The 24,066-nt window shown below is 36.3% G+C and overlaps 1 protein-coding gene across 4 annotated transcripts; it reads left to right on the plus strand.

Annotated features, from left to right (window-relative positions):
• The first annotated feature begins 759 nt into the window (after positions 1-759).
• On the plus strand, positions 760-22,162 carry LOC111381001 (mediator of RNA polymerase II transcription subunit 13). Of its 4 annotated transcripts, none has more exons than XM_023004699.1 (24): positions 760-913; positions 1,250-1,375; positions 4,677-4,750; positions 4,891-5,030; positions 5,111-5,197; positions 5,342-5,429; positions 5,505-5,588; positions 6,444-6,521; positions 6,647-6,726; positions 7,896-7,974; positions 8,166-8,480; positions 9,021-9,080; positions 9,172-9,430; positions 10,318-10,572; positions 13,019-14,392; positions 15,146-15,416; positions 15,511-15,643; positions 16,539-16,626; positions 16,797-16,875; positions 17,716-18,011; positions 18,379-19,045; positions 19,118-19,480; positions 20,038-20,409; positions 21,259-22,162. In XM_023004699.1, exons 2-24 carry the CDS (start codon positions 1,352-1,354, stop codon positions 21,858-21,860), a joined length of 5,868 nt encoding a protein of 1,955 aa, XP_022860467.1. In that variant the 5' UTR covers positions 760-913; positions 1,250-1,351; the 3' UTR covers positions 21,861-22,162. The 4 variants fall into 4 exon arrangements, with proteins under 4 accessions (XP_022860467.1, XP_022860473.1, XP_022860458.1 ...); XM_023004705.1 differs by having other exon boundaries at positions 19,127-19,480; XM_023004690.1 differs by having other exon boundaries at positions 18,379-19,480.
• The last annotated feature ends 1,904 nt before the right edge of the window (positions 22,163-24,066 follow it).

Here is a 24,066-nt window from a genome sequence, read left to right on the forward strand (position 1 = left end):
GAGAGATATCCTCAGTGTTGCAACTAATGGAACGATACTTAGGAAGGTGATCCCCCAGTGCCAAAATTCTTTTAAGTTAAATTTACCTACGAGACTACATCAACGAAAATTCAGCAAAATGAATATTTATCTACGAGACTACATTCACAAACATATAACCAAACACAAAGTTACCCACACAGATCATACCAGTGTTTTTCTCTGGGTATGTTCAGAAATCAAAAAACTCTCCAACACTGCTTTCTTTGAGTTTGCAATTTTGGAGATGGGTTTATCCATAAATCAAACAAGATACTAATAGAGGGAGAGATAGAGAGGTGCAAAGCATGATTACTTGATTGAAGGAGATCAACGAGAAACCTTAGAAGAAAAGCAACAAACGGCTTGTGAGAAATCTCTCGATGGATGAGAGATTTTTGTTGTGAGAATTCTATGGACGGTTTCTACCAAAAGTCTCTGAAAGTCTACAAAAATATTAATTCCCCAAAAGTCTTTCTTAATTGAATACCACGAAAGACTATTATAAAGTTTTAATTGAATACCTCGAAACTTATAAAGACTTTTTAAAAATTTTTAAAAGTTTCAATTGAATACACCCAAACTTTTAGAGAGTTTTTAAAAGTTTCAATTGAATACACCCAAACTTTTTAAATCTCCCAAAATCTTTAAAAGTCCCAAATACACCCCCTAAATAAATCTTGATTAGAAATTAAGCTAAATAATTGAATTACAAGGATAATGAGAAACCGTGTAAAAGTTCTCTTCTTCCAAAACTTCTATAAATTTATATAATTTTACCCGTGAAAAAGGAATATGACCAGTTTCTGTGAAAAAATTCCCGTTACATATTCAGCTATCTCTCTCGGGCACCTGAATCTGTGCTGCGGTTTATAGATACGATCATCGAGTAAAGGTAATTCAGTTTCTGTTTAACACACACGAATACAAGCTTAGGTAATTTTATAGTGTTTGTGAACGTGGAAGGAATTCTGAGAGTTGAAGAATTGCTGATTTAAATTTTGTCGAACCCTACCATGTTCGAAGAGGAAAGGGTGTGTTGTGCCCTTTCCAATCAACGGTAGCAGATCAGATATTTCTTTCTTTCTTGCTCGTAACATGCGCCAGTGGATTATAGGGTTTTGAAGTAATTCACTAGTGGAATTTTACTTGATTTACTAAATTAAACATGACGAATTGTAAACATCTTTTCTGAGTTATAACCACAAACTGACAACAGCGCTGTGTTCAGTTTTGCAGTAGTTGATATGGTTGTGGAGGCCTCTGATGTGAGTTTTCTAGTCTAGTTGGCTAAGTTTACTTCAAAGGCGGCTTCAAGAGGTGCAAAATAATCATGTGGACAAATGTGTTCAAAATCGTAAGTTTCTTGCCTTTTCGTTTTACTCTACACTCAATTGAACATATTTTATCTGCCCATGTTTTGATTACTGCATATGCAATATTGATATGTCTGCGGATTGTTATATATATATATATATATATATATATCCCCCCCCCCCCCCCCCACCCCCAAAAAAGACTTCCATGTACTACCTGCTAGTGTTATCTGCTTCAAGTGGCTCGCTTTTAAACAACACATGCTGATGACAAAAACTCCTGAGCATGAACAGTTGGATGCTGTTGTCAACCTTGTTCAGTGACATTAATGACAGCAAGAAACTAATGCCAGTTCACCACTGGATTCACACCAATTACCCTGCCTTTGAGTCTATTACTGTCCCCATTTGCAAGAAGTCCTAATACTCCTAATCGAAAAATAAGAAGAATAAAAAGGAAAGTGTGGCCTCCCAACTCCAAAAATTGGGGCAATTACCATTGATGCCTCACTTTCTTACCATCGAAGAGCTATCTCCACCTGAAAAAAGGACAAAAAGCATTGAAACCAAGTTAGAATAGAAATGTAGCTTGATAATCTATTTTGCACGATTAAAGATATTTTACGTGTTGGACTATCCAAGAAATTGCAGTTGGGAAATAAATAGAAGAAAGGGGTTGAGAGGTCTACCATTGAAGGTGGAATGACTGTTACAAGGATTGAACCTGTCATGGTGGTTGCAGTAGTTTTTGAGGTTGGACACCATGGGGCTACTATGGGCTTAGGGCTGTGGCATGAGGCTGGGGAGATGAGAGTGGTAAGAGTTATGGTGGAATGGGACGAGTTAAAGACGAGAGAGAGAGAAACATTCCTTTCTGTTAAAGGTGCTACATGTTTTTACAAGGGCTATTTTGGGAATGGTGGCTTTTTAGGGCTGTTAGTTTTAGGAAACGTGACATTATCTTGGGATAAACAGAAAATGAACAAAGACATTTTTGCGATGGTAACCCACCAAAATTTTGGATTAGTGCTTGGTGCATAAGCGATAATCGAATTCTTGTAATAAGAATTATGTAATAAACTAAGAAGAATATTGGAATAACTTACTTTGATATTGATTGATGTTATAAAAAGTGTACAAGACCCCTATATTTATAGGCAAGATTATTCCCTACTTTCAATAGTATTAGGAAATTGAAACTATAATCCTAATTAAATAAAATTATAAAAGGTAAAGTCCTATCACAACTATTCAAGAAAACTAAAAAGATAAACATAATTGAAAAGATAAAACATAATTGTAGTAGGAAACTATTAATTGTAACTGTAATGTACTACATCAATCCCCTTCATTTGAAGAAAGCTCGTCTTCGAGTTTGGTTGAAGAAAAGAAAATCAATGAAACTAGAGGAAAATATTCAAAAAATTCTATTAATACCGATATTGAAGAAATTTCATGTGCTCGATAAACATTATACTCTTCAGTTCCATTTTTTGAAGTCAAATTTGCTTCTGCTCATTCTATTTTCATCATAGATAATTCCTGCACAATATTTCTTCATAAATGAAGCATGGTTTGATTTCTCATCCTTAAGTTCATTCTTGATAAAGATCATTAATGCTATTTTCGATTCTTCACACTTTTCTTCTACTATAATGTCTAGTGACGTTCTCTTCAATACTAAAGAATTGGTACAAATACTCAAATCGTCATCGTCAATATTTTCCTTTTTCTCATGCAATTCATTGGCACTAAAATTGTAGAAAAGGTCATCAAAATTTTTATTATCAATTTCACACGCCTCACCTTTAATTTTTTCATGATTGAAAATTTTAATTATCTCCTCTCTTGTTGGAAAATTCTGAACTTCTACTAGTTCATCATCAAAATGTGGCTCAATCTTGGGATTTTCAATTGTAATTTTACTTTAGTGTTTTAAATCCTTACGCTTATTTTCATTGTTAATTTTCATAATGGATCACTAGTTTCGGGTTTTCAACTTGCACATGCTTTTCTTTTTCTATTATAGTATCACTGACGATAACATTTCGATTATCTTGAATTAAATTTTGTTTAACCTCATTATCTGCCTTGTGGATCTTTTTTCTTTGTTTACACTAATACGTACATATTGCTCGTCGCCTGCCACCAAAACAATCTTCTTATCGTAAACCAAAACATATATATGTTATCTCGACTTATGTAAATGGCATCTACATTACAGTACTATGGTTGTTCCTAAAGTACATGACAATCGTCCATCTTTACCACGTTATGTATAATCTCATTTTTGTAGTACTTCCAAGAGAAAGTGAAATTTTGTATACCTCCATGTTTTGAATTTTTTGCCCCCTTTTAATATGTGAAGCTTGATAGGAAGATGAATATTTTTCTGTCTTCAAATTTAAATCTTTCACCAATGCTTTAGATACCAATTTCTCACTACTTTCATGATTTATTATCCCCTTGTATAATTTATTTTTAATGGTGCATCGTGTTCTAAAATCTTCTTGCACTTCAAATTGGATTCTTATATTTTCCCCATAAAATTTTGTAGAATCCTTAATAACTTGCGTGTATTCAAACTTAGCTGGGATTTGAGGAAATTCTCTAGCCACCTGTTGCTGTGTTTTAAGCTTGTTGAAGCAACAAACATTCATAGCAGTTAAAATTTGCAAATTTTTGTCAGCTTACTTCCCCATGGGCTCTCGATTCCTTTCAAGACTCAACTTACTTAGAATCTGCGTGATGTTGTGGAGGTTTTTGTGTATCTCCTCAATTTGTTGTTCAAGTTTGTCGAGCCTCCATTTGTCGTCGACGATTCGACTGCCATGAGTACCTTTGTCGACTATCGGATTAAAGTAATTTCCTTACTCTGATACCAATTTTGGTGCAGAAGCGATAATAAAATTCTTGTAATAAGAAATATTTAATAAATTAAGAAGAATATTGGAATAACTTACTTTGATATTGATTGATGCTATAAAAAGTGTACAATATCCCTATATTTATAGGCAAGATTATTCCCTACTTCCAATAGTATTAGGAGATTGAAACTAATCGAAACAGTAATCCTAATTAAATAGAAGATAAAGTCCTATCATAACTATACGAGAAAACTAAAAAGATAAACATAATTGAAAAGATAAACTCCTAGAAAATATAAAACATAGTTGTAGTAGGAAATTATTAATTGTAGTCGTGGTGTACTACATCAGTGCTCCTTGTGTATACAGCCAATGCTAATCCCAAATGAAACTGCTCGAGAGGCTACTAAATTATGTTTTTTGCTTGCTTCTCATTAATTACAACTTACGAGTAATTTGTTAAGCTTTTGTGCAGGGTGGTTTGCATCAGATATCGTGGTTCCAATTTCTTCCACAGGAATCTGATTTCAACTCTCTTCCTGATACGAGGTTTAGTCTCGATTCATTTATTGCCATTTCATTGAATCTGTTGAAAAGAAAATTGAAAAGGATGTCTACTAAACTTTTGGATATAATTATTTACTGATTTTTAGATTGTTTCTACATTTTTCTTTTTGGTATTTCTGTAGTGCCAATGTGGACATGAAAGATGCTATGACAATGCTGGTGCTTTCTTCACATTTGCAATTGCAAAAGGAAGGATTTCTCAGCGCATGGACAAATTCTTTTGTTGGACCCTGGGACCCATCTCAGGGCCAGCACAACCCTGGTAAATATTGCAAGTTGTATTGTGAAAGAGTCATGAAATCTTTGTTTTTCTTATTACTGTCAGCTCATATTATTTTACAGATGAGAAGATAAAGCTCTGGCTATTCCTCCCTGGTCAACATTCCTCTGTTGTTGAGAAAGCTCAGCCTGCTCTATCTAGGTTAAGAGGTATAGTATCTTCATTAGTCAAATTATGGATCAGGCTTTCCAAATTCACCACTCTTGCTTTAATATGATATTTAAACTTTATGGATTGTATATTAGCACAGTTGATTTATTAATATGCATTACTTTTGTGATTGGCGATTGAAGTTCTTGCATCTGGACTTTGGGTGGCACCTGGTGACTCAGAAGAAGTTGCAGTAGCCCTATCCCAAGCCCTACGGAACTGTATAGAAAGGTTATGCCCGTACCTGTCCTGTTTTTGGTTGACCTACATGGTCTTTAACTGACTAAATTTTATTTGAAATGACAGAGCTCTCAAAGGTCTTTCATATATGAGATTTGGTGATGTATTTTCAAAATACCATCCATTTACACGGAGTGAAGAGCTGTTCAGGTATGGAGGTATATGTGTTTGGTTTTGCGAGTTGTTTAGATTAGGTGTTCGAACATTAAGAGTTGTTATTTTAATGTATTGTTAATATCAGAAGTAATAGAGTTAATATCAAAGCTGACCAAGATATTCTGACAGAAGACTCTTGGCTATCTGTAACTAGACTCAAATTATGGCACACTGCAAATTAGGAAATATAACATTTAGGGTGAAGATGAAGGAGTATAAATAATACCAAGTTGACGGTGGGCTTGGACTTTCCTTGGTAGAAACATGTCCGATATGATCTCAAGAATAAAATGAGTTGAGCTTAGGTTTCAAGTCTGGATTTTTTGTAATAGCTTTCGCTTTTCTTGATGTAGCCCTACTTAGTAGCTTAGCACTGTATCCCTTTTCTTTTCAATGGTTGAATTGCTTATCATCTGTTTTGGCTTTTGTTCACTTTTTTAATTATATCATCATGCACATCTTATAAGTTCATGCTAGAGTGCTTTTAGTAATTTGTTCTCTTCTGTGGGTTTTTTTTTTTTTGTCACATAATACTTCGTATGAAATTTAACCCCTGTTTGGTTTTTAAAAAAAAATCAGAATTTTAGTAAATTTTGGTTAAAGACGATGTTATGTGTGGTTGAAAAGTTATGGGTCACATGAAATGAGTTGTTAAAATTAAATGTTGATTTCGACTTAGATTTTAATCCAGATTTTTATCTTAACCAAATAGGGGCTTAATGCCTTTACGTTTGCTTCATTGCATGATGTCGAGTTATGTACACTACTGATTTTCTGGTTTTAGGGGATGAATATCTGCTACAGTAGTCCCTCATTAAGAAAGTTCTCTAATTATTGGTGCTTTTATAGGAAGGGTCAGCCTGTGGTTGAGTTCGTTTTTGCTGTCACTGAAGAGGCAATTTTTGTGCATGCCATTGTATCTGCCAAGTTAGTCTTCTTTTACCATTCATTATGAGATTACACTGCTATAGCATTTCGCCTTATTTCCTGGACTTACAGTCTACAGAAGTATACCATATAAGATGAATTGAATATTATTCCACTCACTTTAGGCATGTTCGAGCACTTTCAAGCGGTGATGTTGAAAGAATCTTGGGTCATTCTTTTAAGCGCTTCGACAATAGAACTCCAGGTTGGTCACATTATCATTAGAGTGTAGTTTTTGCAGTTTTAAAAATGATGTTACATTCGATTGTGAACAGTGCTGTGTCCCTGTTGGACAGTGCATAATCCCTTAGAAACCTGTTTAACATGTCTTTAATACTCATTTAGAATGAAAACATAAAATTAAGAAATAAGGTCTTTTGCCTGATGTTTGGTTTGATGTGTGTCGAATATTAGGTCATTAAACTGTGTAATCAAATGTAAAAGTTGCAAATAAAATATGAATGATAAAATGGATGTATTTTACATATTTATTTGCTTAAATTTTAAAATATATCATGTTTGTATGCTATTAGGACATATTAAAGCTTGCATGCCTGCCTAAGGCATACACATGACATGCTATAAGTTTTTGTGTCCTACCTGTTTGGTCTTCTGCCTTCTAAAAGAATTACCTTCTGCCGTATACGTGCCATATATGCTTGACTGAAGATAGTTACAAATAAACTGGATGAAGGATGTTGAATTTTCTACAAATATGTCTGCAAAGCTCAGAAGAAAAAAGGAAGTGACGTAGAAGAGCTGTGAACTAATTACCGCAACATGTTCTTTAATGTTAAATTCTGTAAGAAACAAAAACAAAGTAGATAGAAATTATTCTGAAAGCCGCTTCTGGTGAGAGAATAAATTTGGATCTCTTGTAGGCTTCATTTCTAGTAGAGTTCCCTTTGCTGAAAATTATGACCCATTGTATTACTATATAGTGCTATCAGACATTAATTGCCCATTTTTATTCCTGTTAAATGGATCAGGGTATTACTGACATAGCTGTTATATGTAGATTCAGGCCTGGAAATTGCAATTTTTGTGATTCTGCTTTAATTCGTGCAATATTCTATGCGTACAAAGTATGTGCATAACGTTATACACCTTGTGATGTCTCTTGTTATCCTTTTATTGCTTTAACTGTCCAATGTACCTTATTCTCTCTCCCAGGATTGTTGTATAACTTATTATATGCTTTCCAATACTTTTTTTAAAGCTTCCTTTATTGCACATTGATAATTATTCTTCACTTTTAGTTTTTTTACTGAAGTATATAACACGCTTTCTTTGTTCAGAATGCACTTTTCATTTAAGTTACTTTTCATTCATTGCAATTGTAGTCATATCATTTTCCATAATATGTTTTTGCAGTTATTGTCTCACCTCATGGAATGTGTGGGAAGCTTACAGGATGCTGTCCAAGCGACCTTGTGAAGCAAGTGTATCTGAGGTCAAAATGAACTTGTCCCTCTACACATTTTCCGTTTACTTGCATTCACACACGTTAACTTGTTTCTCTCACCATATAAAGGGAGGCTTTTCCTCCCGTAATTCATTCATTTTGGATGACTTTTGCATCATTTTCTTGATTTATGTTTTTCTTGGATTCTTATCTGTCTTCCTATTGAACTCTCTTAACAGCTCTGGCAAATCTAGAGGTTCAAATGGAATTGTAGGTCTACCTTACCAAGTTTCTCCGGGTTCTGGTTATCAACTGAGGGGACAATACTGCTATGTTGAAGTTACCCTTGGCTGCTCAGACAAGACATCACAACCAAACATGCGGCATAAAAACTCACCTCAGCCTCATAATTTTGAAACCCCTGCAATGTCGAAAGTTACTCCTAAGGGGACATCAGATCAGTTTCCAGCTAGTGAAAGAATGTTTATTTATCCAGCAGAGTCTGTCCTTGTACCAGTTATGCAGACTTCTTTTGCTAGGTCATCTTTAAAGAGGTATTTCTATTCTCTGCTAATGATGGGTGAAATACAATGATTTTCGATAACTTGGTGTCAGAACAGTATGTTAGTTTGTCCTTCCTCATCTCCCCGTCAAGCATTATGACGGTTTAATTTATCCACGTTTAATTTCTCACCTTTTCTGAATTCCAACCAACCAAACAACCGCTAGATTTGGGGAATATGGTTTTGAAATTTTTACCTGCAGGGTAATGTTCATAAAATTGATGGCCAGAGCTAGGATTACTGCAGACAATTGAACTGAAGATAGTTTCCCCCGGGGATGGCTTGGTGCCTGAAGAGCCAGCCTAATAACCATTTGTCTGTGCATTTAATTTTCCCTCCGTCCAACTTGTGAAATAATTTTACTTTGTGCATTTCGTAAATGTGCTGTAAGCATTAATGCATGTAAAGACATTATGTGAATTGTCTGAAGATGTTATTTGGTTAAATATGTTAAGCAGTCATTGATAAGGTGCTTTTTGTCATCAATACTTGTATGTACAGTGGAACTAATAAATATTTTCTGAATGTCAGATTCTGGCTGCAAAACTGGGTCAGTTCACCGTTGTCTGGTTCATCCCTTTTTATGCCTTGGTTAGACCTTATATTATTTCTTGTGCATTGATAGTCCAATTTTTGTACAATTTGTTTTATCTCCGTCCCTGAATTGGTGCATTTCCTATAGTTTTGATTTTGGAAGTGATGGCAAGGCAGATTCAAAAGATGGATCTTCACTTGAACCAAGTGGCACTCACTCTCAGCATGGATATCGTAGCAGCAGCAACAGTAATAGCAGTAGTATTTGCAGCGTAAGTAGCTCCTCCACTGACAGTGATAACAAGGTCTCAGGAGCTGGTGATCTCGAGGCAGATGCCGATTCCTTAATGTGTAGACAGTCTGGATTGTCTTCCATCGACCAATCGCTGAATGATGGCCTCAAATTGGTATTGCTTTTACCTAAATATTTTTGAAGGACTTGAAATCCAAATATGTTCCATTTCGTCATGACACAAGTTGATAGTTACCTTAGTGTATACCAGTGTGTAAAAATATTCCTCTTTCTTTAATGGGATTTTGATTTATTAAAAAAATTCAACGAAAAATATTCAGGCTCTCATCAGGCAAGGGGTAGTGTTAACATTGGTTATACTTCGTGAGAAATGGGAAATGGAAGAAAGGCTAATTATTGGTATTTAGTGTTAGAATGTTTTGGGCCATGCTTGGAATTATTATATCTATACATTTTTCGCTTTTTATTTTTTCTGTTATTCTTCCTTTTATGTTATTGAAGCAGCAAAATGAATTTCAATGTACTTTGAACTGTCTTCATTTTACACTTCATAGATAAGACTGTACCTTATACAACTAAATGACATGTTTTGATTAGATTAGCTTCCATATTCTCTACTTCTATTATGCACGCAGAGCTATGTCTATAACATAATCTTTAATTATAACATGGGTTTATCTCACTTTAATTAAAACACCAATAAATTTATTTTTTTACATTTATTTCTATGCATACACTAGTGATTCAATTATTCCATTGTAACTATTAATAACCAAATCAAATCAAACAAATAGCCATAATTTGGTTCTGTCAACATTTTTCAATTTCAACCTCATATCACGGCATGTGTTCTGTATTGTACACATAGTGGAACTTTTAAAATGTCACGTTGCATTTGTATCTAGTTATGTTTTTGTATTCTTCTACATATGAGGAGCCATCTATTTTGCGTGCCCATGTTTCTTTTAGGATGTATTGTTTTGTGATTATTTTACGTGCCCATGTCTCTTATAGGAAAAAGCAATTTTTATTCCTAAACAGGGTTCTAAGCGCCCACGAGCAGGGACATCACAGTCATTTGGTCATGCTGGTATGATTATAAATCCTCCTGCTAGTGATTATGGTTCCATAGAAGTCAACAATTCATCCATTGCTGGAGTTGCAAACGAGGAAGTTGGATCTCGTTGGGGTTGGGATGACGACGACAAAGGCATGTGCATGGATATTCAAGCGCTGCTCACAGAGTTTGGTGATTTTGGTGACTTCTTTGAGAATGATGCATTGCCTTTTGGAGAGGTAACCTTATTTCTCTGAATATTTTCAATTGTTAGTCTCAGTTTTAAGCTTTTCAAACTACTGATTTTCCATAGTTATATCAATCCTTCTTAAAAATATTCACTATCTAATTATGATAATACATTCTTGAACTAGGCTAATCTGAAGCTGCAAGGATATATTAACGAATTGATTTTCTATGAATACATATATTCTAACAACAATAGGAATGATGGTTACAGTGACCTCCTGCATCTAGTTTTTGCATACTGCCATCCCTATGTTTGAAGTTCTGTGTTAAACTTTGCTAGTAGCACAACCATCTTATTAGCAGGTTGCTAGTATTTGATTTGATGAAATGCGGTTTGTTGACCAACTTGATGTAAGTGGTGATTTTATTATTTTTCCATCAAAGCCTAATACGTGGACAATTCATTTAAATGAGCAGCGGCGAGACACCGAGGAGTTTTGCCTGATTTGATAACATTTTGAACCATTGATCTAAAAGCTTAATGTATATGATTTAAATATTTTCTTCAACGCAGTTAATAAAATATCACCTTTTGTCTTCATTCTTATATATTTATGTCATAAAGGTTAAATAATTAAGAATCTTAGACAGCCATTTTTCTAATTTCAGATTTTTGTAATATGCTTGAAGTTGGAAGTTCTGATGCAATACGGTGTAGTTATATCAGCCAAGAAAAGATGAAAATAAAAGAACATAGATGAAATAGGACAAGGATGAGAATAAGAATAGAAGTTAAAAGGTGGAAGAACAGTAAATTGGTGGTTGCTAATTTGCAGTTCGTTAGTGAGGATTTTTCTTTATAGAACAAGGACCAATGTTTTAAAAACCGATATGGGCTTTACCTAGTAAAGGTAAAGGGTGAAGGGTCAAAATGTCGAACCGACACACACACACACAAATATGAATTCAAATACAATATCCAATTAGCCATACAAACTCAGCTATGCAATTAGCAAATAAACTTAAATGTAATTTAATACTGTAAATATAATTAAATAGTTTATCCTTTATTTAAAAATCAAACTAGTCAAAGAAAAATACAATATAAAAAAGGAAAAGCAAATGAGTGGTAGGGCCTACCATCATCGTGTTAAAAGTAAAAAATGGAACTCAAGGGTTTTATCATTTGGGGAATTGATTTCAATTGAGGCTTAAACAGTCATTGAATAGAAAGTGGTGATGACGGAAAAAGGGTAAGAAAAGTACAAAGAAGAATGGAAAAGAAATTGAAAGAGGGAAAGAAAAAAAAAAAAAAAAACCAAAATTCGTCTTCTTTTAGCTGCATCAAAGAAAGGTAAGGTGAAAACATTGAAGATCCATCCCAGATCTGGTGAGAAATTCAATGAAATCGAAGAATGCAGGATTTTTTTCCCTTTTAAAACTAGAATCTGACCAGGGTTTCTGATGAGTCACCAGTTGAGTGAGTTTGGAAACTGGTTTTTTAACATATGGTGGCTAGTATATGACAGGACAGGAGGCTTCTGGCCCGGTTCCTGGTATTTCTGGTTGAATCAGGTGGTCTGGTCAGGATTTGATAAAATTGATCAGGATGAGTCTGTATGCTTGGAAGAGCCTAAGTAACACTGACTAGCTTGGTCATTACTAGTGCTCCGTGCCCAAGTATTTTTGTTTTCCAAGTTTCATCTGTACATGGTCTGCTATTGAACTTGTGTCAGCATCTTAAATTCTTCCTCTCCACGTCACATGGTCTACTATTCCACTTGTTTCAGCACCTTAAATTCTTCCCTGCGAATTTACCCCAAAATAATATGATAACCTTAATGGTTCATTAATAAAACCAAATAGCTGTTGTATGACAGACTTTGCCAATTAGATATCTGTAATAAGTAAACTATAGATGAACTGAGGATGCTCTAAGCTGAAGGGAGAGGAAGTTTCGTATTTTATTTTATTTTATTTTATAATAATTTTGATGTAATGTGTAGTAATTATAGCAAAGACTGCATTTAGGACTGCATCGACATTTTGGATAAGGGATTGATGAGTGCATGTTAACAGTCATCTAGGTGTAGTTTTTAATTGTTTTCACTTTCATTTTTGTCACCATTCATCTTGATTTTTTCTAGATATTGCTGAATACACACACATACACATATATACATACATATACACACACACACACATTATATATACATACGGATATATATATAGACATACATATACATACAGATATACATATATACATATATTTACACACACACACATTACATATACATACGGATATATATATAGACATACATATACATACAGATATACATATATACATATATTTATACACACACACACACACACACATATGTATGTATGTATGCTTTTCTTACCATCTGTCCCCATTCTCCTGTTCCCTCCTCTCTTTTATGATCATCGATGGGGATATTTTAATCAAACCTGATTTTGCCTTTTCACATGGTGAAGCCTCCAGGAACTGCAGAGTCTCAAGCTCTCAAGTTTTCTGCACCTGAGTGTGACATAGGTAGCAGTCCCGGACCCTCGATGATGGATGTGTCTGATCAGATGCTTCTGCATGTAGATTTTCCATCCTTTGATAACTTTACACCCCTACCACCTCCTGCTGCCATGGAAGATTCAGCAAGCAAAAATCAAGAAGCTTCAAAAAACGCTTCAGCCTCTGCTCCTATGAACTACACTCCACCATCTTCTGGTGGTGAGTTTGATCATCTAATAAAATCTGAAGCGCTAATGACATTTGCACCTGAATATGGGGCAGTTGAAACCCCTAGAGCTGAGATCTCCTCATCGATTTTCAGAAGTCCATACATTCCAAAATATTGCAAAGTGGATACTGCTTCAAGTTCAAACAACTATGTATACTCTGCAACACCACCTTCTTCTCCCTGCTTTGATGGGTTTGAGGAAAAGTCTCTGTTGGCTGTAAAAAAGAAAGCATGCACAGAAAGGCATGACACAAGTGCTCTTCTCAAATTAAAGAATCATTACACTCTTGTTGAAAGAGGAAAAGAGCCAAATGGTGGAAGGTTGCTTGGCCGTAACAAAAGCATTGCCAAAGGCGAGACAGGAGTTGCATCATCTCAATTTTCTGTTTTGCATCCAACTGATGTTGTCAAATCTGTTTCCGATAAAGTGAAGGAAGGTCCCTCCAGAGAAGATAATTTTCGTCCATCTTCCAAAACTGTCCTTGCAACAGAAATTGAATGCCTTGCTTGTCAGTCTTCTATGTGCAGGCTACGGCACACACTATTATCTTCTAGCAACACTTTGACTAATGGTTTTAGTGGGTCTTCTGGAGCTAGCATTCTGAATCAGCCGTATGCTGATCCAAGCATCATGATGGACAATATTTCGAGCAAGTCTGAGGTGAAAAAGAAAGAAATGATACCCGTTAGGATAGCTGGTGATTTAGATAGAGATATGCCAGATGGCCCCTTGAATGCCCCTCTTGGTGTCTGGCGTTCTGTTGGAGTTTCTAAAGCTACAAAAACAAATGCCCAGAGCATGGAAATTGGACCATCTTTACCTCACAATTCATTTATTGAAGAAAGCATGCTTTCTTATGGAGTAAGGCAACCGCTTCAGGAACTTCTTGATGGCATTGCATTACTTGTTCAGCAAGCTACTTCATTTGTTGATGTGGCTTTGGATGCTGACTGTGGCGATGGTCCTTATGGTTGGCTTGTATTGCAAGAGCAGTGGAGGCGCGGATTTTCCTGTGGACCCTCTATGGTCCATGCTGGATGTGGAGGTATTTTGGCTTCTTGCCATTCGCTGGATATTGCTGGGATGGAGCTTGTTGATCCACTCTCAATTGATGTAAGATTTCTTCTTGTTGGAATTTGGTTTTCCGCTGTATTGTTTATTTCTTTGCTGGGGCCTACCCTTCATAATATTTATTTTTTATTTTTCTGGTCATTCCCTCTGGATACCTCTGCCATTACTCAGTGTTCTTGTTAATGTTTGTGGGTGTGTGCGTGCATGTTAAGTAGCTAGGAAGGCAGTGTGAATGAGACTGCAGTTCCAGTATGATGTCAGAGGCCTCTAAAATTAAATTTTGTCAAATTTTTCTGACATTTGGCTGGACTTTTAAGGCTTGTTATGAGAATCATATTCATTGGGAATAATGCAGTCATGTTTTGTTAGCCATGTAAATCACTTAGTTGCATTGGCAGTATTTCGTTATATTTTTGCTCTAAATCTGGTTTTTTGTTTATGGAACCATCTCCAGTGTTTGTTTTTATTGTGTTAAAAAATTATGCATTTGTGGGACTTACTATGATTAAAAATTGCTTCTTCAATTGGCATCTTTGATGGTTAAATAGATAAAGTTCTCATGACGTTTCATGGTAGTTGCTGCCATTGTTATTGAGATGAGGCTGAACTGTTGTTTTCTTTCCGTTAATTAATCAAAAGAATAATAACGGAAATGTGACCAATAGAGCGTGTGCATGTGTGTATATATATGCGCGCGCATGTGTAGTTCTCTGCTTTTGCCCAGTTAATCTAGTATTTCAGTGCAGTTATTTTATACTATATCACATTCTTTCCTGAAACTATTATTTTTTTCAGGTTCAGGCATCATTAACCATGACTTTGCTTCAGTCAGACATCAAAACAGCTCTAAAAACTGCATTTAGCAGCATAGATGGTCCTCTACTTGTTACTGATTGGTGCAGAGGCCGCAGTCAATCCGGTGATGGAATAATGGGCGATGGATTTTCTGCAGAATCAACTGCAAGTGCTAGCGAATGTCGAGATTCTTCTAGTACTGTAACACTATCGGTTGGAGAGTCCATGAGCCCATCTCTGTCCTCAGCTGATGGATTATCTTGCCTAAAAGGTATTATTATTATATTTATTTTTAGCAATCCAATGAGATTTTAGACCTTGTACCATCTGAAGGACATTGATGCAGTTACTTTCTGTTGCGCCAGATGGAACCAGAGGGGACGAGGTAAGTGAAAGGCGGCTGAACCAGGACCCTTGTGCATCAGAGTCAGATCAGCAACCAGGCTCACGGCTGCGGCCCACAATTTCTGTAGTTCCTTTTCCTTCCATACTTGTTGGGTATGTATGATTAAAATGCAAATTTTTGCCATTTCACCGATATTATGGGCTCCTTTGGGGACAACATTAGTCGTCCATTTGGTATAAGATATGGAAGCTGGAGAATTGAATTGTTTATACTTAAATACTAGTCTACTTGGTGGGGATATTGGTACCTGTTTATGTGTTATTTGTTGATTCCGGGAGTTCTTAGATCCCATTTGTTGGTTTAGAATAATTCACTTCAGCTATTTTGTAGACTTGAGTGAGATATGCTGAATTTAAACATCTTGTGGCCAACCCAACCCTAGTTCAGGGAACTAATGTGGAGGCAGTCCCAATTCTGAAAAATGCCACAGCTCATTTGATGGAGAAAAAGATAAGAAGAAAGAAGAGTTAGAATTATTATAGGATATTATAAATAGAGTAATTAGATTAGATTAGTTTTACAATTTTGATAAAGTTCTAGCTTAGTAGAATTTAGTTTGATTTTAGCTTCTTTTTAGTTTGTTTGCTCTATAAATAAATGGCTTATTCAATGTAATATTCAACCCCCTATGTTTTGTCTTTGTGGAACGAGGAGAAAAGGGTTCGGCAAATGCATGAGAGAAGCAAGGGCGTCGACCCCTTTCAAATTATATGAATAAAAATTGATTTGTTTGCCATTAATTTTTCATCTTCTTTGCACCTCTTTCTTTTCTTAATCATCAATTGTTCGTTATCAAATATATGCTCCTGTGTCATCATTGTTCAAGCCAAAGAAACTGGGTAATGGCCTCCCAGAAATGTGCAGAAATCCAAAACCTGTTGTTAGACAATTATGATTCACATGCTTCTGGCATTTGGCCTTAAAATACATTGTCTAGCTTTTATGTTGTTTTTCGGTGTTAGCAGTCTAAGTTATTCTATGTAACAGGTATCAAGATGATTGGCTCAAGACCTCGCCCAGCTCTCTACAACTCTGGGAAAAGGCTCCTTTTGAACCATACGCGACTCCGAAACATGTAAGAATTCGTATAAGAGGTAGCAGATCAGCTAATGGACCACCGAGTTTCATCTTTTCTACTTCATTGTCATTAATGCTAGTGAATATCTCTTATTCAATTTCCAGTGAATATTTTTTATGACTCCCTCAAGTTTAATTTATTTATTTACTTATTTTTTGAAAATGCAGATGACTTACTGTGTTGTCTGTCCAAATATTGATCCACTCACAACTGCTGCTGCTGATTTTTTCCAGCAACTCGGGACTGGTTAGTTTGATCAGTATTTATAATGTTGCAATGATTCTGCATAGAGTAGACAAACATTTAGGTTAAAATGATGATCAATTTGAAGTCCTCTTGCAAACTATGTGAACTTTTAATTGGATTGATATTGTTCCCCGCACTATAACAATTGAGCTTGATCTTGCATTGAGGTGATCATTATGTATTAGAATTGATCTTTATACATAACTTCCTCGCCCAGCAAATGACTCAGGAAATACTGAATTGATTATTTCTTATACAAGTTAATATAAACCACCAGTAGATGCTTGACATTGGCATTCAGGATGGTATTTTTATAATTTCATTTTTTTATTGAATGTTGACATGCTTTATGCAACCTAGGCATCATTATCCTTGCTTTTTGAGGGAAAGAACTCTTGAAGGTTGTCATCCAGCACCCAATGAAAGTCTGCAATGCTTTAAAGTGGTTAAAATCTTCATTGAAGTGAAATCTAAATTGTTTATATTGTTCCCATATTTTTCAAGTTGACGGAATACTTCTCACAGGAAGGTTTTTGTAGCACCTTCTAAGACCTGTGACGCATGATTCTCTCATTTGCAATTTGATTCTGTTTATAAGTTTTGTGCTGTTATATATTCATTATTGCGCGCATTCATACTTGAGCAATTTCCCCTGCCTAAGATTTTCATAGTAATGTTGCCAGTGATAGAATACACATCCAACAACTTTTACGTGCATCAACCATATGCTTACATTTAATCAAAGCTTAAATATTTAATGAAGTATTATCTTCTGTTGATGTGTGCATATGTGAAGAAGAGATTAATTTCTACTTGTGAATTTCTATGGGGTTTACTCAGTTTATGAGACATGCAAGCTGGGAACACATTCACCACAAAGCCTTGGAAATGAGATGGAGTTAGATTCTGGGAAGATTTCTCCTTCAGGTTTTGTGCTGCTAGATAGTCCTCAATCCATGAAGATAGATAGCAGCAATGCATCTATGTTGGGATCTATCAGTGATTACTTTCTCTGCTTATCCAATGGCTGGGATATGACTAGCTTTTTGAAGACTCTTTCAAAGGTTCTCAAAACTTTGAAACTTGGTTCGTGCATGACTACTAATGCGAAGGAAGGAAATACTGGCCCATGCACTGTAAGTTGTGAATTTCCGACATATGCATGTATATATAGTAGATAAGAGACTAGAAGAATCTCTTCGATCAAGAAATATGTTAAACCTATGGCCCTCTGTTGATGTATCCCAGTGCTTGACTTTGAGAACTACCCCCCTACCCTTGCAGATGATGCAGGCCTCACACCTCCAAATGTTTGCCTGCATCTCTGCCAAATATAATAACTAAAGGTCCAATTATGAGATCCTGAAATAGTTTCTTTACCTTTTCTTTTTGGTTAAATTGCAGCTCTTTCCCCATATGTCGCTATATTCATTTCAATCGCTTTATATATTTCATGTTCTTGCTGGTCTGCTTATGTATCTGTGTTGCCCATATTGCAATCAGGTGATCTATGTGGTGTGTCCCTTCCCAGAGCCTCTTGCTGTTCTACAGACAGTTGTTGAATCTTCCATTGCTGTTGGATCAGTCCTTAGATCTTCCGATAAAGAGCGAAGATCTGTGGTGCACAATCAAGTTGCGAAGGCCTTAAGTTACTCAGCAGCTGTGGACGAATCATTTTCAAATGTTCTAACCCTAACAGGGTTTAGCGTGCCTAAGTTGGTATTGCAGGTTGTGACAGTTGATGCCATTTTCAGGGTCACAAGTCCCAGTCTTTCTGAGCTTGTCACTCTGAAGGAAATTGCTTTCACTGTTTACAATAAAGCTAGGCGAATTTCACGATCAGCCTCTGGTGACACAATTCCATCATCCACATCAGGGAGATCTCATTCTGTCTTGATGCAAATGACTTCACCTGTTCCAGGAATGTGGAAAGACTATGTTGGTCCTCGAAATGTGGGACCTCCTCACCGAAGAGGGAGTGAACTTGATGCTACCTTGAGGCCAGGTACTTGGGATAACTCTTGGCAAACATCAAGAGGTGGTGGAGTTGGATGTGACCCAAGCAGAACTGCAGATGTATATCCTCAAGATGAGATCCGTTGTTTGTTTGAGCCTCTTTTTATACTTGCTGAACCTGGATCCTTAGAGCACGGACTTTCACCTTTCTTTGGTAATGTAGCTTCTGAGTCTTCAAAGCTTTTATCTGATGATTGTGGAAGTACTAGCTTTATGCATAGTTCAGCTTCTTCAGGATGTGGAGATGCTGGTCCTAATGCACAACCTGATGCACTGGATCCAGATGCATTTGGATCTGGCCATCAAAAGACACTCCCAAGCCTGCATTGCTGCTATGGATGGACTGAGGATTGGCGTTGGTTGGTGTGCATTTGGACGGATTCGAGGGGCGAATTGCTTGACAGCTATGTGTACCCCTTCGGAGGAGTCAGCAGTCGGCAAGACACAAAGGGTCTTCAGTCCCTTCTTATCCAAATCCTGCAACAGGGCTGTCAAATACTTCAGGCTTGTTCTCCAGATGGTGGTATTGCAAAGCCTAGAGATTTTGTAATAACAAGAATTGGATGCTTCTTCGAGCTTGAGTGCCAGGGTATGTGAAAAGCTTCCATTTTAATTATACTTTTCCAGCTTTTCACTTTTAGTTGCTTTTCTCTATCTCGGGGTTGAGGAGTTTGTCAGTCATGTTACAGTGAGGCTGTTCAATTTATTTTTTTGTCAGTCATGTTACAGTGAGGCTGTTCAATTTTTTTTTCTTTCAAATCTTCAGTCTGATTTAACCCATATCATTTCTCTTTATATCATTTCTCTTTAAATTGTGGTAGAAGAACCCCATTAGGAGACACTTCTTTGCAATTTTGATGCCAAAATAGTTGGCTTATACTTTGGAGTTGGCACCGTGGCCCTTATGCATATACTGGTCGTTATCTTCAATGGTATCAGACAAATGATCGTCTTTTAGGCTTGTGTGTTCAGCCTGGTGATTATTTTTTAAGCTTACTAAAATTTTACCCGCATTTGTAATTGTCATTCTCATGACATGGCTAACTAGTTGAAGGAAATTTAAAGTGGGATTGTAGATTGTAGTTTCACTGGTATATGCCTTTTACTTTTCATTCTTGATCTTAACAAAGCTAGGTCTCTCTGCAGAGTGGCAAAAAGCTCTGTACGCAATTGGGGGATCCGAGGTGAAAAAGTGGTCTCTGCAGCTACGACGATCCCTTCCTGATAATGGGATGCCAGCTAGTAGCAATGGAACCCCGTTGCAGCAGCAAGATGTAAGCTTAATGCAAGAGAGAACACTTCCCTCCTCAGAAAGTCCATTGTATGGTGCTCACTCAAAGGCATCTGTTTTTGGGAAAGGTGGTATGGGACAACCCTCCTCGAGAAAGCAGTTAGTGGGTGGACATCCAGCGGTGGACAATTCAAGGGGCTTGCTGCAATGGGTGCAAAGCATTAGTTTCGTCTCAGTTTCAATTGATCATTCCTTGCAGCCAATGTTTCATGCAGATTCATCTTCTGGTAAATATTAATATGCTTTCTATGATTGGGTTATAAAGTTCAGGTGGGGCTGGGTAGAACAGGTTAGTTAAGCTGTGTTTGGGGATTGGTGGTGGCTATAAAATGATATGAAGTGCAGTAGTGGTGGCATGGGCGGTGACTTCTTAGGAGGCGGTTACTTTATTAACATATATTCTTTTGAACTTCCTTCCGGGATAATATTTGTTTATTTCTCTCTATATCATGTCTGGTATTATTTTACTTCAATTAAGAGTGCAACCAATTTTTTTTGGTCTGACAGAAAATTGACCGTTCCAATTCAAAACTGTTCTGCCATTATCAGAATCCTTCTATTTAGTGAAAAATTAGATCATTTCTGGAACTCCATGTGTCAATTTTGACACCACACCGGTACTTTTGAGAGTCAAACCCCTTTTTAACTGATAACTATACGTGTTTCACTGTGTGATAATGGAGTATGGACGTTTCAAAAGCTCAATAGTAGCTCTGAGTGTTCTGGTCAATTAACATCAAGCAAGCATCGTAGGTGCAGGTTTCACGCTGGGAATTAATATTTTACTTGGACGCTCTCTGCAAATTCTAGTAAGTTTAATCATGAATACATTTGAAGTACATAGAAACAAGTTGGAAAGTTTTTGATGGTGTTTTTATTTGTATTAGTAAGTTAATGTTGGAGCAAAAATTTGTAGATTTTGTCTCATCGACGACTTTTGCTGCATGTATTGATGCAGCCTCTGTCAAGGGGTTTCAGAGTCAGTTGTTGACTGTAGCATGTTTGTGCCTATTTTATTTGCTACAAGAAGTATCGATTTGACAGTGCTGTCTAATGTAGGAGTTGCTTTTTTGCAGGGGCAATTCAAGGCAGTGGTCCGCCTGGCTATCTTGAAGGTTACACTCCTGTTAAATCCCTTGGTACGACCTCTGCATCCTACATCTTAATCCCTTCAAGGAGCATGCGTTTTCTCCCTCCCGCAATTCTTCAGCTCCCTACATGTCTCACTGCCGAATCCCCACCACTTGCCCATCTTCTACACAGCAAAGGTTCTGCAGTTCCCCTGTCCACAGGGTTTGTAGTTTCAAAGGCTGTACCATCGATGAGAAAGGATTCTAGGAACCCGTCAAAAGAAGAATGGCCTTCAGCTCTTTCTGTCACTTTAGTCGATTATTATGGAGGTAATAACATCACCCAAGAAAAAGTGGGGAAGGGTTCTGTCAAACCGTCAGGAAGGGGTTCGAGCTCTGATGCCAAAGAGTTCGAGGTAGAGACTCGTCTAATTCTTGAATCTATAGCAGCAGAACTTCACGCGTTATCATGGATGACTGTAAGTCCAGCTTACTTGGAAAGAAGATCAGCTTTGCCTTTCCATTGTGATATGGTTTTACGACTGAGAAGGCTTCTACATTTCGCTGATAAAGAACTATCTCGGCTTCCAGAGAAGGCACAACCGTAAACCTTCAAACATGCAATACATGCTTAAATCTCGGATGTGCTCCGTCAGTTCAACTTACAATGTATAATTTAGTCCTAGGTCGTCATTTACATTTAGTCAGTCCTGCTGGATGTTGTCCACCCACCTATAGTACTAGAGTTTATTATGTTTACTTTTGAAATCAGGAATAGATACAGACAGGATAGTATTGACAAGAGATCCCATAACAAACTGTGTAGATAATGTGTACACACAATCAAATTTCAATTTCGATTTCCCCTCGCAAGCCATTAATATTCAATACAGGTTTCACCATTGCCTTCTCTCTAATTGCTTCAATGAATAATTAGTTCTTGATGCGTCTATTTTAAAATTTATTTCATTCTATATTTGTTTTAATTCAATTTGTTCTTGGACAAATTGCTCTATGACGGAAGCAAATATGAGGCAAAAGCATTGTTGAATGGAAATTTATCTTCATAATTGTTGTTATTATCAGTATTGGATCCTTGTGCAGTTAAGGAAGAATTATTGTACGTTTAATGGGTTAGTTAATCTTTTTGTTTGCTTTCATTATTCAATGAAATTTCTGTGGGGAAATAATCAAGCTTTGGAAACTCGAATTAAAGATTTCTATGGTGGTTAAAAGATTCATCACAAAATTGCTTCTGATGTTTATCATATTGTGCAAAAATGTGTGCGCTTTATATCCAGATCATATGTGCCAATTACGTTCGCGAAGCTCAATGGAGAGGGTGAATCTCAAGGACGAACATAAAGAGGTTCTTCTCGTATAAATATTATGTGTATGTCTGGTATAAAGAATACTAGGAGTAGGCTTGTGCATTGGGTGGATTGGCTACGATATTTTAATGCTAAAAACTACCCATTACACTTCAGAGCATAACTGTCAAATTAAAAACAAACCAAAAATTAGAAATTCACAATAAAAAAGTACCAGATTTTACAATTGCTAAAAACAACATAAATTCATTCATCCGAGAGTAACATAACAATCAATATTATTGACTTTGCTTTCCATTCCATCGAATCATTTACCCATTGGGTTTTTGGGTCAGGGTGAATAAACTATAAAAATTTTAAAAAATTATAGAAAAGCACAAATTCGGTTCCAGAACAAGATTCAAGAACCGCTGGAATCTGGTCGATTCTTGATTTTGATTCCTAATTTTTTTTTTTTTTTTTTTTTTTTTTTTTTTTACTCTTGATTTTGATTCCTAATTTTTTTTTATTCTGTTTAGCTTAACATGTCTACCTCTTCTAGAAAGTGCAATGAACATCGTGTTATCTTATTTTCATTTTTTAATCCCGTCTCCACAGTCGAAATAAGCTATAGTCATACATTATATACAGCCGTCATCTTGAACTAGCTAGAACAAGGGAACGCTATGCATGTACCAACACGTGCTTGAAGACTTGCACGTTGACTCTAAACAAGGCATGAAGAGGCCCAATGAAATGACTTTTGTGGAAAGGAGTTGGTTTTATTCCCTACTTATGAAAGAAGAACTATCGATGAAGGCAGTTGATGATCAATCCATGAAATTTTCATTCAATTTGATAGATAAATTGAGTAACTAAGAAGAATGATAATGATTTTCTGAAATAATATTCAATATACAACTTCTATACTTGGCTAGTACATTAGAAAATATATAGCAAAAGTGTTCTGACCATTTTCATCAACCACTACCTACCTGTCATTGCCATACTTTTAGACAGATTATATAGCATTACATATGGCCATACTTTGACAGATTTTTCAATACACAAATACATTAAAATATACTCCAAATAAGTACTACAAAATACACTATCTTTGGACAACAAAAGTATCAACTAGCATTAACATTCCTCCTTGAGACTTTTGCTGGAAACACCAAGGCAACTCCTCAATGTTTCGAACCTTCCTTTGGACAAAGCTTTTGTTAAGATATCGGCATATTGCTCACTTGAATTGCAATGCACAAGCTTCATTTCCAGTCTCTCTTGAGCTTCCCTAATTGAATGATACTTAATTTCTATGTGTTTTGTTCTCTCATGGAATACTGGATTTTTTACCATTGCAACCATTGATTTGTTGTCACAATAAGTGACCGTTGCATCAAATTGTATGTGTCCAAGATCCTCCAACATTTTCCTTAACCAAACAGCTTGGTTTGTCGGCTTAGATGCTGCTATATACTCTGCTTCAGCTGTTGATTGT

This window comes from Olea europaea, chromosome 3 (genome assembly GCF_002742605.1).
Source record: "Olea europaea var. sylvestris chromosome 3, O_europaea_v1, whole genome shotgun sequence".
Taxonomy (NCBI): Eukaryota; Viridiplantae; Streptophyta; class Magnoliopsida; order Lamiales; family Oleaceae; genus Olea; species Olea europaea.